Raw genomic sequence first — 15,642 nt, 5'->3', positions numbered from 1 at the left:
TATATATATATACACACACATACACATATATATATATATATATATATACACACACACACACACATACATATATATATACAAAATAAAAAAATAAATATACCAAAAAAAACTCTATTTCCACTAATGCTAACTAAGAAATAAATAAGTGTATGTGTGTATACACATACATATATATATATATACATTATATATACATTATATATACACATTATATATATACACACATTATATATATACACATTATATATATATATATATATTTACACACACATATATACACACATACACTTATTTATTTCTTAGTTAGCATTAGTGGAAATAGAGTTTTTTTTTGTTGGTCTAAAACAGAGATAATGCTAGCTACAAAGCTCAAGTACAAAACATCCAACATTCATTTCAAGTTGCAAATATTAAACATTTACAGCTTGAAATCCTTGAAGCCCTCACAATCATTTGAGCAGAAAATCTGTTCAGGTCCCCCTTGATTGAGGAACGCCCTCGCCATTGTCGGGAGCGGAAATTTGGAGCTCCAAATTGTCCAGATTATCCTCTAGTGTGCACCCAGCAAATGTGTCCATTTATAGAATAAGGATCGATCCAGTATTAGGGACTGAGTGCCTATTGTCACCTTTTGGTTTTAAAGTCAGATTAATACAAGTACGGTTGCCTCTGCTGGTGCCACATTCACCCAAATACATTTATAATGAGAAGCAACTGATCATCACTCGCTCTTAACAGGAACCTGCATTGTTAATGCTACTAAATCAGGCGGTGAGCTCTCTGACAGCTGCCACACTCAATTTGTTCTACATTGCATGTGAGTATTTGCATGCCACTTCAATGAGGGCGTCTGAGCTTTCATAGCGACCGGCCATGATGGAGATGCTTGGAGTGCCAGTGTCTCTCCAGTAAGAGATCATACGTAGAAGATCTCATTATATCTGGTCTGGAGAATCTGATAACGAGGTGTCTCCAGTGACTCACAAGCAAGCTTGCTGGGACAGATGTCCCCTTCATGTCATATTGGTCTCTGTAATTACCATATTCCAACTAGTAAATATCGCCTAACTGGTAATTATGTCTAGAAATTATAATTTTAATATGTAATTTATTTATTCAGTTTTAATCACACGTACGGTTTCCTCCAGTAGCCACCTCTGCCCATCATGAAACTGTTACTGAACATGAACAAGGCTACTACAGATATACGGTGCAACCACACACCCGCTGCCAGACGTATATGAAATATATCCTGCCTGAGCCGAATGGCACAGCTGATCCTGAACCGATACAGGTTTCTTTCTGTTCTTAAAATAGCAGCCTCGCCCCATCGTTTCATGAATTCATTATTGAACCTCCATCATATGATTTATACGTCTTCAGTGACCGCTTCAGCCTGCAAAGGGAAGTTGGGCCCCGACAAACTGAACTACATCGGTGTTAAACTGAATTTACCGAGACAAAGTCCAAAGAACTGTAGTCAGCCTATGCAAAACAAAGAACTTTGCATGATACGCCCGAAACTGGAGCCACAATTCTAAAACAAAAAACAAAAAACAACGCACTATAAGTTACACTGCTAAAAAGCCAAAAAACTTGACTTAGTCCCAAGCTCCAATTTTCACAAACTGGCAAAAGAAAATGTGCCAACAATCAATCTAACGTGGAGGTTGGTGTCATCCACCGTGTCAGCATGAACCCATGTGGGCCTATGGGCTGTAGGGGTGTTGCAGGTTCCTGTACCTGAGAACAATGACACATGTAATATCAATGGGAAAGTTTTATAGCCTGTTTCAACTTGCCAGGTTCTTCTGACACTTGAACTCCTGATCCCTAACACACAATGTGACACCATCCATCCATCCATCCATCCATCCATTTTCTACCACTGGTCCTGTTAAGGGGGGCTGGAGCCTATCCCAGCAGCCTTCGGGCAAGAGGCAGGGTTCACCCTGGACGGGTCGCCAGTAAGGTGACACCCATGTTCACACTAATTATTACATGCTAGATTTTAAGGATGTTGGGTTAACCAGAAACATTAATTTGGATGCCTGCAATCAGTCAAAAGAACACTCCCGCCATTGCAACCCCTCTGTTTTGTTGGCTGCCTGAGAGGGACAGAGGAGGCTTTATCATTTAAGCGCTCACAGTGCTGGAGGATTCAATGTGTGTTTTCATTGTTAATGTCTTTTACACATTAGAAAGTCTGTCTACTACTTCGTTCTAAAATATTTTCATACACAGATGATGAAGGCTATTTATATTACAGTTATACAGAACAGCACACTAAGAGCCGCGCAGGATTCCATTTTTTGGGGGGGCCTATTAGTCTGCTTGATACTGTCTGTTTTATTCAGCTCACAACGCTGCAGGGTCACATTAGGCTCATGTTTTTAGTGATAACTGGGATGGGGAACAGGCAGATACCAAGAGAGGTGAGTGAGCACATATTTATTTTACAGTTTGGGTGTCTGACTGTTAGAGCCAGCACCAACCCCTGGAGGGGGTCACGTATCTGGAAATATGTGCTGATCTCCAAAGCACGAAGGGTCAAAGGTGGTTTATCTGCCATTTTGGATTGAACCAGCCTCACAGCTGCTGAAAACCAGACACTGCAAATGTGTGCGGAGAGTTTAAGGGTGTTCATTAAGCACGAGCTGCCCAGACAATCAGCCAGCATGACTGTCAGGAGCAAAACCTCAGCGCTTCAACATGGCGGCTCTTTGACAGGCTGTCAGCATTGCCCTAGGCGGTTTGAAACGCTTTAAGTGTGAGGAGAGATTTACAAAACTCAGAATGACGGCGGAGATGCCAAACACACAGACGCGCACTCTGCTGGCGTTAAGAGAATCAGCTTGATGGAACGGATGGAAAAAACTTTTCCCTCAAAATGTCTGGTGTTTTTAATGGCAAGGTGAATAATGTTTAGTATATTTAATACAATTAAAGTCACGAACTTGGGCTCAAAACAGAATGTTATTTCTGCCACAAGGGGTCTCCTGATCAAAATGCATGCAAAAGATACCGTCTGATGACATGTAACCATGGAATTATGGATTTTTTTTAACGACTGATCCGATTAATTTGACATGCATGTTGAACATGCGATTGTATTTCAACCGAACTTTGAGTACTGTCATTGGGGCACATTTTCAACACTGATCAAGCTCATTTATTGAAATGTATCAACAAATCATGCAAGTTATGAAAAAGTTTTTAAAAGTTATTAGATATTATTGTTGATATGACACGTAACCAAATTAAACACAATGACCTTGAAGAAAATTACTGGTTTGATAAGAACTGACACCATAAATAATCTACTTCTAGTCGCTTTTAGGCATTTTAGTAAGTAAGTAAGTATAACATTCACAAGTCGTTGGTGCAGTAATAGGAAAGCAATGTCTCAGTGCCAATGGAAAGCAGATTGTAACAAGCTGGTAGCCACAGCTGGTACAAAGCATCTTTGCTCTTGTTTGAGATTTTTTTTTTTTTTTTACTTGGCCCCTGGTGTAAATAATCCATTCAACTAAGTGGTTCATTTTAGAATGAAATATAAATGTAGCTTGAGCGTGCAACATTTTTTTCTATCTGTTACACATAAAATCTTTAACATACTCAGACGAGGTCCATTTTGATCTCTGTTGGAGGCTACATGCTGTATGCTATCAAAAAAAAAACACATTGCTCTTAAAGCTAGTGCTGCATTAATGACAAGATATTAAAAATATAAAACAAATCTTAAGCCGCTGGGTTTATGCAAAGTAGGGAAGAAAAAAAAAGAAGACAAGTGACACTTCTGACTGTGTTTAGAGTCACTGGTGCTATTTTTAGAAGTAGCTATGATCAAGTCCATGTAAAATGCACAGAAGAGGTAGAGCTGCAGGATTTGAAAGCAGAGGTGGGTGGAGGGGTTGAGGAAGCAAGGGCAGTGTGGGCGAGTGTGAGGAAGCTGCGGGAACAAACCTGTGATTGGCTTGAAAACTGACAGGCAAAGCACAAAAGAGAGCGACTTCCAACATGCACCCTGCCATGTAACCACAAAGCCGAGGAACCTGTTTCAAAAATGTTCTCTCGGGGGGGAAAAAAAAACCCCATACCAACAATAACCTAAATAAACAGTCTGAAGTTGTTGTCTCTCACGTGTGTTTTCCAGCATTCCCGTCTCTCTCCTGGCTGTCCCTCCGCCTGTGCGAGCTAGCCAAGGGGAGTGTGGCCTGGTTACCATAGTAACATGTTCATAGCTTGAGCACTGCTCTCCATCAAACTACCTTCGTTTCAACTAATGCATTGAGAGATGTGATTGCTAAGCCTGTAAATGAGCTGAGATAAATTAAAAAGCACAAAATTTAAATTCTGCAGCTCCAGCAGAAAAAGGATGCGGATGCACTACGTTAACACGCCGGGTCAAAATAAGACGATTTGTAACAAGACATCCCCTTACAGCATGGCCCGGTTTTTTTTGTTTGTTTCTTCAGAGCAGTTCAAAATGAGTTTTGCTAACTAACAGAAAATGATTTCTCTTCCTGTCCCTGGAGGGTGCAGAAATGGCTGCTTTCATCTGGGGAAGTAAAGGAAGCATAAAGAGGAGGAAAGCTCGAGGTGTATCAAAGCGGGAGAAAAAGGCAAATGGTGCTATCAAACCTAGAGGATGTCAAAATAAAAGTCTAGGAGTGTGACAAAGCAGGGCTCAGAGGGTGAGTGATGCTCCGGTGGAGGATTGAGTGGGTAGAATCCTCAATATATTGAGGCACTTTTGTAAAGCTTGCTGAAAAGGATTGAAAAGCCATGGCGGAGGAAAAAGAGCAGAACGGCACAGCTGAGGCTGGAGTGTCTGTTAAACCTGTCATTAACCATTCAGTTGTGTCCATGGATTTCAGAGAAAAAGGGGAACATGTAAAAAAACATATATAACATTGAAAAATTGGAGTGAAGCACAACAGCACAACACAGTTGACAGTAGTGAGAGGTAGATCCAGATCAGTGGGAGGCTAAACCGACTCACTTGGGGTTAAAACTCCAGGTCCGCCACAGCAAACTTCCACTTGACCAACCAACCCAAACTGACCCTGATGCGGCAGCCACGTCTTTGAAGATGTGTCCATGCAGCTAAATGGCACAGACACAAGTCAAGTCTTCTGTTCCCCTCCAACAGTCTCTGACACAACTCAGCAGTCAATCACAAACAGGATTCTTTGGTACATCACAAGAAAAATATATAAACATGTTATTGTAAATTTGAAAAGAAAAAAAATATATATATATATGACAATCATTCAATTATGAAATTAACATGTCTGCTAATTCTATATACATTAGCTAATGTTAGACATAACCCTCATTCGATTTATGCTAGGATGTGTATTTAACGTTTGTCTGAGGTATGCTAACCTCCCCACCCACTACAATTCACTGGGCTAAGCTAACTAGCGGTCCCTGGGTCTCAGCTCTGGAGAGGACCGCAAATACGCATATTTCCCCAAAACCTCCCGTACTAATCCGCAGCATTTCAGAGATGAGAATTTCTAAAACTGATGATTGGTAATATAACAAAAAGGAAAATTAAAGTTCTTTAAATGCCTCGTTGAGGATGTCTGCTGACAAAATCCAAACACATATTAAAAAAGGTATGGAAGATTTTGCTTTTGATGTATAAATAAAAAAAAAAAAAATCGGCACAGCATTTGAAGACTAAATTTCCTAAAGTTTACATTTCCGAAACGTGGAGTTTGTAATCATTCTAGAGATGAATTTAGAACAGAGGATTCTGAGTAATCTTGGAACAGCGATAAAATATTTAAACCGTCACTGTAATGCTTATACATTATACATATAAATATAATATATATGTACACAAACAGTAAATATTATAAATTTTTGTGTGTGAGCCACAGTACTGCAGCCACCAAACTTTCGATGTCACATATCAAATCAAAGTGTGCTGCTTTACTTTAATTTCTCACAGTAAACAATACATAAATCAAACGCAGGCCATGTTGAATTGGAATAACAAGCAGCACAACAACATCATATCCGCCCTTTATGACCTCGCTGCTAAATGTCACGATGCTGCTCAACCACAAGCTGCTACTATGATTAATTAATAAGATTCCTCCAGACAAACCAGCCTCGTCATTTCCCCACACATTCTCTTTGGCATTTTCTGACTGGAATTCATGTTTAAAAACAGGAAGTATTTCACTGTCATCCAGTTGGGAACATTTGGAAAAATAGGAGCAAAAACATGACTATCGTGTCATGACAGCTTCATTCCACGTCATACCTCGAATACAGCTGCCGGTCACAGCTGCACGACGTGAGGAGTACTTTTGCTGCCTAATAAGATGAGTGGCTAACTATAGAGAAGAAGATTAAGGAGAGGAGGATTAGGAGGATAGATCTGGGCAGTTTTGTGAGGGAATACAGATGGGTATTATGATAGTGTATTATCAGACTGTGGTAAGGGACAACAGATGCTCAAGATGGAGAAGAATCTCCAGGAGGATAAAAATATCTTGTTTCCTAAGTTGATTTGCTCAAATATATGAGGATGGGATAGAAATTGATGGCCACGGGCAAAAGATTTGAGAAGATTGCAGGACGGGGTTCCATTGAGAGGAGTTTTTCCTTTTTTGAGAACAGTCAAAGACAAAGGCTTTCCGTCCTTGGCAGCAGGAGAAAGATCCTCCGTGTGTTGCTGATGGCTGAGGATCAGCATGATTACGACCGAAACTCAGAGCTGGAGCAGAACCGGCTCTCTGCTGGCCGTCAGGCTCACAGCTGACAGCTGAGCGGTAACAAGTCCAGATTCCCAACAGCAGGACGGAGACAGAGGGGTGTCCAGGACAGGGTTGGGAATCAAAATCCAAGTCCAAGTAAGAACTGCTAACAAAACTGATAAACAGAATCGCAAGAGCGGACTCCTTACATTTCAAATAATACCCAGCTGTTACCAGTGATGTCACGGTGGGAGTCAGGGCGATCGTTTTTCTTTGAGCTATTTTTCAAGATGACGGTTAAAAAGCGCCTGTCATAAAGCCAGGAACAGCGAGCTGCCACACGTCGTTCTCGCCGTTGACAAGGGGAAAGCTAACCAAAGAGAGAGCTGAACAGTATCACAAAGAGGAAACTCAGTTAACAAGGCTAAAAAAATTATTCTACCGTCAAGACCTCTTTTTTTTGTATTTATTTTTTTCAAAACAGGTCAGAATCAAAACTGGGAATCCATGAAAATCTGAATCAATGAATTTCAAATGGTGACCAACCTTCGTCCACCGAGCACTGCCTACCTCTGATATCTGACCGGCCACCCAGGATGCCAGCCCGAAATTTTATTTGTTTTTGCTGACTTTTTCTCAAAATTAGCAACTCATAAATTGAAATATTGTAAAATCCAATGACTGCAGTTTTGCTGGACTTTTTTAATTTGTTCGTTTGTGTTCCAATCAGACCTTCCTTGAAATCACACTGGGCTGAAAAGAAAAATGTACACACATCTGGGTGTTTATTTGAGATTACGTTGATTAATCGGAGTTGTGGCAGTAAATGTTTTGAGGGGATTTGTATTATGGTTGGGTTGGACATCAACTCCAGCCAGCAACACCGACTAGCTAAGAACTCCCCTGAGGTAGCCTCGGCCGCCCCACAGGCCTCCCCATAAATAAATCTCTAGTTGCGTCACTACTCGACGGTTCGTGACGAATAAGTTAGACAAACACGCATCCGTGAAACGCCTGCCTACCTATATTGGCATATCCAACAAAATATTTCCAGGAAGAGATGTGTGAGATAGTTCTTATATCTTAGATGTCTCATATGGGGGAGGGAGAGAAAATCCTGCGAGGGGTAATGAGTCAGAGACTTATATCTTTCCTTCAAGTGTTCAGACATTTTATTATCTAACGCTCTTCTTTTCTTTTCTTTTTTTAGGAAGAATTGTAGCCCCTCACCTCCAGTCGAATTAGTGCAACAAACTCGTGAGTTTTTATCAGCTGAAGGAAATCAACCACAAAAAAGGAAGCTAATCTTAACATAGACAAAGTCCAGTGACAGTGGGACTTTTTTCAGTAAATATTATATTTCGCCATTGCAGCCAGTCACTCACAGCAGTTCTGTTTTTGTTTTTCAGCCGTTGCAGACCAAATAACCTTGAACACCCCTAACATGCAAAGCAGACTGCCAATCAAAGAGGTGCACGGCCTCCATAGGAAGAGCGTCAGGTTTGTGCAGGAACCCAATTAAAATCCTACTGGAAATAGAAGATATGAATAAATGATATTCTTCTCAGTGAGGAACACAAAGAGCATCAAGATTTCCCTGTTTTGTCACATGCACTGTCATGTGATCAAAGGGCACCTTTGGGTATTAAACCCAGGATGAACGGATGTGGGACGTGTATCATACAGAGATTTATACTTGTGACGATTAGCAAATGCTTCATGTAGAAATTTGAGATAAAAATGCATCAGTGTGATATTGTGAGCACAGACTTCATATCAGAAGAGGAAGAAGCTTCAATGTCTGAAAATGGAAGCCCTCCACCTGCACTACATCTGATGGCCTGTAGGGGGCCGACGTCAGAGGTTGCACAAAGACGTCAGTTACCTTTTTGAACTTTTGACCTGCAAACCATTCGAAGAACTACCATCATCTCGAAGGCAGAAACCGGGGTGTTTGAGAAATTCTGCTAACTGACTGTTAACCGTTGTTATTCCACTGGCACATCGAGGAGCGGAACAGCAAGAACATTCACGGCCAACAGAATGATGACGTGGTTACGGGCCTTGGCTGTGTGTGCTGAAGACATCCAGAAGGAAGAGGAACCTGCAATGGGAACGTGTAGAGCTTTGTCCTGCATTGCAGACTAACGTCCACCACCTTTTCAGGTCTGAGGAATTAGGTCAATCCACAGACAACGATGAGGGACGGAAACTTTAGTTAATTTAGTCAAAAAGGGGCAAATGAGGAAATACTTGGTGTGATTTATTTCTTCAGCAACTTCTAACGCATCTAAATCGCTAGTGTCAAGTTTTATTCTACGCAGCGTAATGTTTCTTTAGTAAATAATTGACCCCTTAAAGAGTAAAATAGTTGATAGAGAAAGGACTGCATTAAAACATGATTGACAAGTTGCTACCATGGTGGCACAGAATCAGGAAAGAGGAGCTGGCTGGAAAAACCAAGATGGCGAGGACCAGATTTTCAAACGTGGGGCAACAGCACAACTGGAGTTAGACGCTCTCATTTTATAGTGTACGACTGTGTCTTTTCGCTAGCGCTAAAACAACTCACAGCTACTCGACGCGGGGGATCAATGTCTTTGAGTTTTGAATGTTTCGCTGGAAGAACCTGACACTACCTTTAAACATTTCAGAGATAGATTCATAGATTATGCGTTTGCATCCCTACCTCATGATACTGCATTCATGCATGACTAAAATATATATTTGGGGGCAGGAAAACTGTCCAGCAAATTGTGTTAATTCAGCTTCTGACGATTCATTATTTCACTTTGCCGGACATACATCTGGGGAGAGTGTTTCTAAAACAAGTCTATTCCAAGAAGACACGAGGAAAGTAACATTACACTGTTTTATATCCCTCAAAGCTGAAGTACAATGCCTGTATTTTTCTAGTCTCATCTCATAGCCCTCTTTAGCTGAGCCTATGTACCCAAAAAGTTGGAATAACTGGTTCATGTCCTGAACTTGTGTAGCTGCAAGGACACCTTCACAGCTGGGTGAGCAGCTTTGTTGCTCTGGTGCTCTGTGTATGCAAATATCGATGCTGCAATGTAGAGAACACTTCCTGAAACCCCCTGAATGAGAGGTAAGGTAGGAAAAAACCAGCACAGACATGTGTCCACCCACCCACCTTCGTATAAGACACTTACCCAAAAACACGGGACTTCCTGGTAATGAAATCTTGACACTTCAGTCACATCTGTGGTGGCAGATTGACTCTGGGGGGGCTTCCTGGGCTCTCGGTAGGGGGGTTAAGGTTTCCAGGCTCGTTGGGACACAGGTGGAATCAGTTCAAGCAGACCTGAGGTTCCAAATAAAAGGCCGGTGTTGTCCTCCTTCAGGAATAATTTAACTTCAACCATGAGGCCGTGGGCTGATCCTCGTGTCTCACCTATACTGCAATGTGTCCATACAGGTGTCGGGGCTTTTGAGGAGACGGTGTAGCAGACTGTCATAGGGACTCCAGCTCAGTCCATCTCTGGAGCCAGAGCTTTCCTAGCAGCAGATCTCCTCTGCTTCTCCTCCCTGGCTTCCTCTCCCGCTCCCTGTCCTCCAACTCTAACGCGATCCAGGAGCTGAGATGTGGTCCCAATGTAATAAAGAGTCACGGATTTTGTCATCTTAATTGATTGATCTGGACGCACTTCAAACAGCCGCTGCGTCGCTTTAATATGTCGGGTTAATATGAACTCCTGCAGGTCTAAGCATCCATCAGTTCACCGTTTACAACTTCTACTTTAGCCACTCTAAATGCTCTACTCTTGCTGCACACTGATCCTGCTGATATTAAGATGAGGACGAATATTAAGGTGATGCCTGTGGCTATGACAACTCTGAGCAGCACGCAAATCTACTGCACATCGCGCTCGCTAAACCCCACAAAGGCATCAAAATAAACATCCCAGAGGTGTTTGCAGGTGAAATCCCGAGGATGTGCATCCGCATACGAACAATATCTGCTTCATGCACCTTTTACCGCCGCGCTTCTTCCCTCCAGCTCGCTTGATTGATTCTTGGAAAGCGTCTGTAGTTCACCCAGCGTGGCATAACGACGTCCCCATAATCCACAGCCGATGAACAGCGGAGTGAATCCGTAGCCGAACTGACGCGATGTCCTCTGCGCTCTCGCAGTCCGTCACACCTAATTTTGATTTAACAGCAGTGCGTGAAAAAAGGCGCTCGGTGAACGTAGGAGTCTCTCCCTGGAGGGCGGAGATAGTGAGAGAGATAGACAGAAACCGACGCCTCCAGAAGGCAGGAGAGTCCGCCCTGAGTTCTGCCATCTCTGGAGTTTGTAGCGCCCGCAAATTTAAAAAAAAAAAAAGAAGAAAAAAAAGATGACGCAAACTGCGCCGAAAATGAGATTAGAGTGTAATAAAGTTCAAGTTAGTCGAGTTAATTCTGTAAGTACAGTGGCTTTAACGTCTCAGTCAGCTATGGTGCGAATGATAGCCTGGAGAAAGGAGGACATTTGTAGGAGCCTTCTGATGACTTTTAGCCATTTGTTTGTCAGATAATTGGTTCATTGACAGGTATATTTCGATAGAAAGATTTAGATTTATGTTACTGACATATATATATATATATATGTGTGTGTGTGTGTGTGTGTATGTATACTGCATGTGTGTACATTTAAAACATGTAATCTGTATCTGCTAACAAACACGGGTGTGAATTTAAGTGATGTCAATGTTACAAAACAGACTTTTAAAGATGTGGTCACTATCATGAGGACTCTACCCGAGAATGGACTGCTACTTGGACTGACTGGTTCTGTTTTCGAAATAAAAGCCCCCAAAAAATCCCATCCAACACTTGAAATATTTAACGCAACGTTTTAATTCTCAAAAATGATCAATAAAGGCAACTGGACTCACCTCTTGCAAGTTAAGACGTTTCGCCTCTCCTCCAAGAAGCTTCTTCAGTTTCAACATTTTAACAAAACCAACAGTTTCCTGTTGTTCTGAGAAAAAAACATCCACTGGGGTCACAGATGAGTCAAGGATCAAGTCTGCAACGGATTCCAAAAGCTGAGGTACACCTAGGGGAGGTATTTGGTAAATACGATTCATACAAATATATTTTCAAGGAATATATAATTGTGCACCTGTATAATTTAATTTCAGTGTGTGACTATTGTCTGGAGCAGTTCATCCAAGCAGGGATGCACCTAAAGCACCAAGGCTACTTGAGTAAATCCAAACAAACAGGCACTTTATTAAGATACTCACGTGCCCCCGATGAATATTGAACAATTTATTCATTGGGCCCTCATGTCGCAGTGCAGCCAGCATCTCCTAAGACTAAACAGTGTCTTCTTAGATGGACTTTCCCAGCATGTCTGGTAAGATTTTCGCAGTGTAGTTTACAATGCAAACCATTTAAAAAAAAAAAAAAGTATATTCAAGTCAGTGTAACCCTGATGACGTCACCAGGTTGTTTCTAATTTGTAATTCAACAATCACGCGTCCCAACATGGCCGCCTTTAACACTTTGAATATACATACAGAAATGTGAGCTATGTTGCCAAATAGAGGTTTCTATTGTTGAAAGGACATCAAAACATTTACAGTCAAATTCTGTTCGACGCCTCACTTGGACTTTACTAGCCTGTAATCTGCTTGACTGTGTTTAGGTGTGAATGTAACAGTGACTGTTCTGTTTCTTATTTTTAATATGCAGTATGCTGTATGAACATGTTACATAAATCTGTATCGCTAATTGTTAAATTCTGAATGTGTCATGGATCACTTGGTGGGCATATATAAAGGCAGCGTGACATAAATCCATGATAAAGACGGTATAACCCGGTTAGAGAGGGTTTTTCGGTCTCTATATCACAAACATGTGACTAGTGACAAATAAAGATTTCAACTAAGACATGAATAATGATAACCTTTCTCCGATATGGCAATAATCCCTCAGAATGAGTCATTTAAAGGGTGGCTTGTTTAAAAAATTGACAAACTGACTCATTTGAAACAGGAAGTAAATGCTTTACTTTACACTGAGATGGATGTGAACCGTTCTGAGGATTTCTTACTTCACGCATTGCTATTTGTTCAAGTTTTGATCATTTTATTGGAGCTGAATGTGTAACTGAGATGAGCACAAGTACAGACAAGCTGATGAAAATTAGATTTGAAGCAGGGAACATCACTAAAGCTAAAACACGTCAGAGCCGGGACACTGGCCTGATACAACACATCCTTACTCTTTTCACCCCCTCTCAATCATTCACTTACACAAACACACACACACACACACACACACACACACACACACACACATCTCCATGGAAACTGATAAAAGAATAGCTGGTCTGCAAAAAGAGGAGATTGACAAAGCATATACAAGACCTTGGATGATCAGCAAGGAATACATTTATAGATCTGGAAGCGCAGAAACCTCAGTCAAGGCCAACAACCCACTCTTTAATAAACTTTTATCAGGATACACTCAACATCCTACACACTGACAGATGTTAATCTTGTAAATACGCCCCAAAAAAAATCCATCAAGGTTCATGTAATGTTTCGAAAACCGTAACATTAAATTGCGGGACTAAAAGTGCTTCAAAGGCAAACGAAAAATACCATACTAAGTAATAAGAAATTAAATAAGTAAATGAAAGTGCAGAATTAGAAGTTAAAGAACCACTGAAAAAAGATTTATAAAATGCAATGGGGGGGGGGGGATGTCAATCCCTATAGATCCAAGGGTGCATTCACACTTGACCCGGCTGCCTTCTACTGCTCTGATGCATGACTGTCTGCCAGTTTGCATGCAGAACAGTTGTTAATAGGAGCTAGCATCAGGAGCTAGCATCAGATGTTACTTAGTCCAAGACATTAGATTGACAACAAGTGAAAGCTAATTGCTCGCTCATTACAACATGACTGTGCATCATTCTCCACCATTTTTGACAGAAAAACGTACTCGATTAACGGTCAAATACGTGGGAACTTGCCTCAGGACTTAATGATGCCATCTTTGATTCGACACGTTCTTCTTGTTCATCCTGTGTGTCACTCTGTGGATGTTATTCTGAGCTGTTTCCATTGATTTGCTCAGGCTAAAATTGTGACACTGCTGCTGTTAAACCAGGGCACTCCTGGGCTTTAATATACTCTTTGACTTTGACAGCATCCTGAAATTTAAATTCGCTACTTGGCTGACAGTGTTGCACCACTGGAATTGATCTTTTTTGTAAGCTGAGCTGCCAGATTATGTCATGTCCACGTTCTGCACCTGCGTTTCTGCATGTGCAACCTTGCCGATCTGAAGCCTTCCTCATCGAAGCGTGCTGGGGCCAAAAAACAAATGTGTACCATGTCTGATTACATTACACCAGACCACCAAATGACCTGGACGAGCTTTAGCAGGTGAGAAGGCCCTAATCCGGCTGTCAGGCTCATAGTAAATTCATCTCTGATAACTAACCACTTCTTGACTTGTAGACAGTAGAATGGCCTTGGATTCCCTTCTATATTTAACTGGAAGCCAGTGAAAGGATGTGAGAAGCTAAGAAATATTTCTCCTTTGGTGTTTGCTAGTATTCTCACAGCAGCAAGTGGAATTATTTGAAAATGTCTAACATTTGGTAAAGAAAGTGGATCTGCTCCAAAATCAAACGGGATCTTCCTCCACTGACCATACTTGATGAAAATCCCCCCGTGAGGTTTTGCGTTATCCTGTTGACGGACAAACAACTTAACCTCCTGGCAAAGGTTAAAAAAGAAAGAAAAAAAAAGCTGTCAGTTGCTGCAAATAAAGAAAATGTTAAATCGTTGTGATGTCAAAAACACAGAGAAAGTGTCACTGATATCTGACAAGCTTTACGACTCAACTTAGATCCGCTTTCTTTTTATTAAATTCTAGTGTGGGAAAGACACATCCTTACCCTTGCTCTCACTCAGTCATTCACTCACATGCACACAGGCACACATCTCCATGGAAACTGATAAAAGAATAGCTGGTCTACAAAAAGAGGAGATTGACATAGCATGTACAGTTGGAGGGTCAGCAAGGAATACATTAAGAGGAAAAAGGAGGAATTTGAGGGGTATAAATCTTGCTTTCATGTCAAAAATAGACGATTGGGCTTTTGCAAGAAACCAATAATTCCACCAGCTCCTTCTGCCCACCGCAATAAAATCTAAAACTTGACTTTTATTTTGTAAAATCGTTTGTCTTTATCAACTTTCTTGTAAGTTTTTACCAACTTGTTTCATTGCAGTTAATAGTTGGATGTTTAAAAAAATGGCGGGAAAAAAAAAGAATGCATGAACGCGGTTTTCTACATCTGCAAAAGCTTTAAGGGCATCCGGCTGTTAGGCCGGACAGAAGCACCTACCATGTAGGCTTCGTCCCTCCTGGAGGGTCCTCACCGCCACCACTCTGCCTCCCAGTATAACTCAGCAGCTGGGGTTACAAATGCAATCAACTCCCCCCTCACATGCTGGAACTCCAACCTCAGAGACCCCGGCTCCAACAATGCTGATCGGTGCTTCCATCATCAAGGATGTCTGGGCCCAACTTCCAGAAAAAAAAAACAAAAAAAACTGAGTGATTTGGCTGAAAGAATTTCTAGCCTCTTGAATCCACCCAGCCGCCCCACAGTGACAGGCCTACGTGACGGTACAAACATCAGACATCAGTCGCCAGCGGTCTGAGGCATGATTTCATCCTTCATTTAAGCTGCTGAAAGGTCATCAAGGGAGATCATCTCTCTGGATTTACAGTTTTTTTCTAAAATTTTCAGCTGTCACACATCTCCATGCATGGACTACTTTACAAAGACAGTGTTAAACACGCCAACTTTTTGGAAAATAAGCTGATTTGCCAGCCTTGCAGTCAGCTCTGTGGGTGTCAGCTCCCCATCACACTCTCAGAGGAG

General features: G+C 41.5%; 1 protein-coding gene across 6 annotated transcripts in view; it reads right to left on the bottom strand.

Annotated features, from left to right (window-relative positions):
- Window positions 1-11,056, bottom strand: part of LOC147240596 (ras/Rap GTPase-activating protein SynGAP-like) — a 40,481-nt gene extending 29,425 nt beyond the window's left edge. For 2 of the 6 annotated variants that reach the window (XM_086192615.1, XM_086192620.1), the window contains exons 1-2: window positions 9,893-11,056; window positions 5,006-5,109 (exon numbers count right to left, since the gene is read on the bottom strand). In XM_086192615.1, the coding sequence (XP_086048741.1) occupies window positions 5,006-5,105 (100 nt within the window). In that variant the 5' untranslated portion in view covers window positions 5,106-5,109; window positions 9,893-11,056. The remainder of the gene's footprint in view (window positions 1-5,005; window positions 5,110-9,892) is intronic. The other 4 variants (XM_086192618.1, XM_086192617.1, XM_086192619.1 and 1 more) reach the window with 4 other exon arrangements.
- Between the last annotated feature and the right edge of the window lie 4,586 nt (window positions 11,057-15,642).

The sequence above is a fragment of the Aulostomus chinensis genome, chromosome 22, assembly GCF_037954235.1.
Source record: "Aulostomus chinensis isolate RoL2024-O1b breed Wild chromosome 22, RoL_Achi_v1.0, whole genome shotgun sequence".
Taxonomy (NCBI): Eukaryota; Metazoa; Chordata; class Actinopteri; order Syngnathiformes; family Aulostomidae; genus Aulostomus; species Aulostomus chinensis.
Note: the sequence above shows the minus strand (reverse complement) of the source record. Positions and strands in the feature narration are given on the sequence as shown.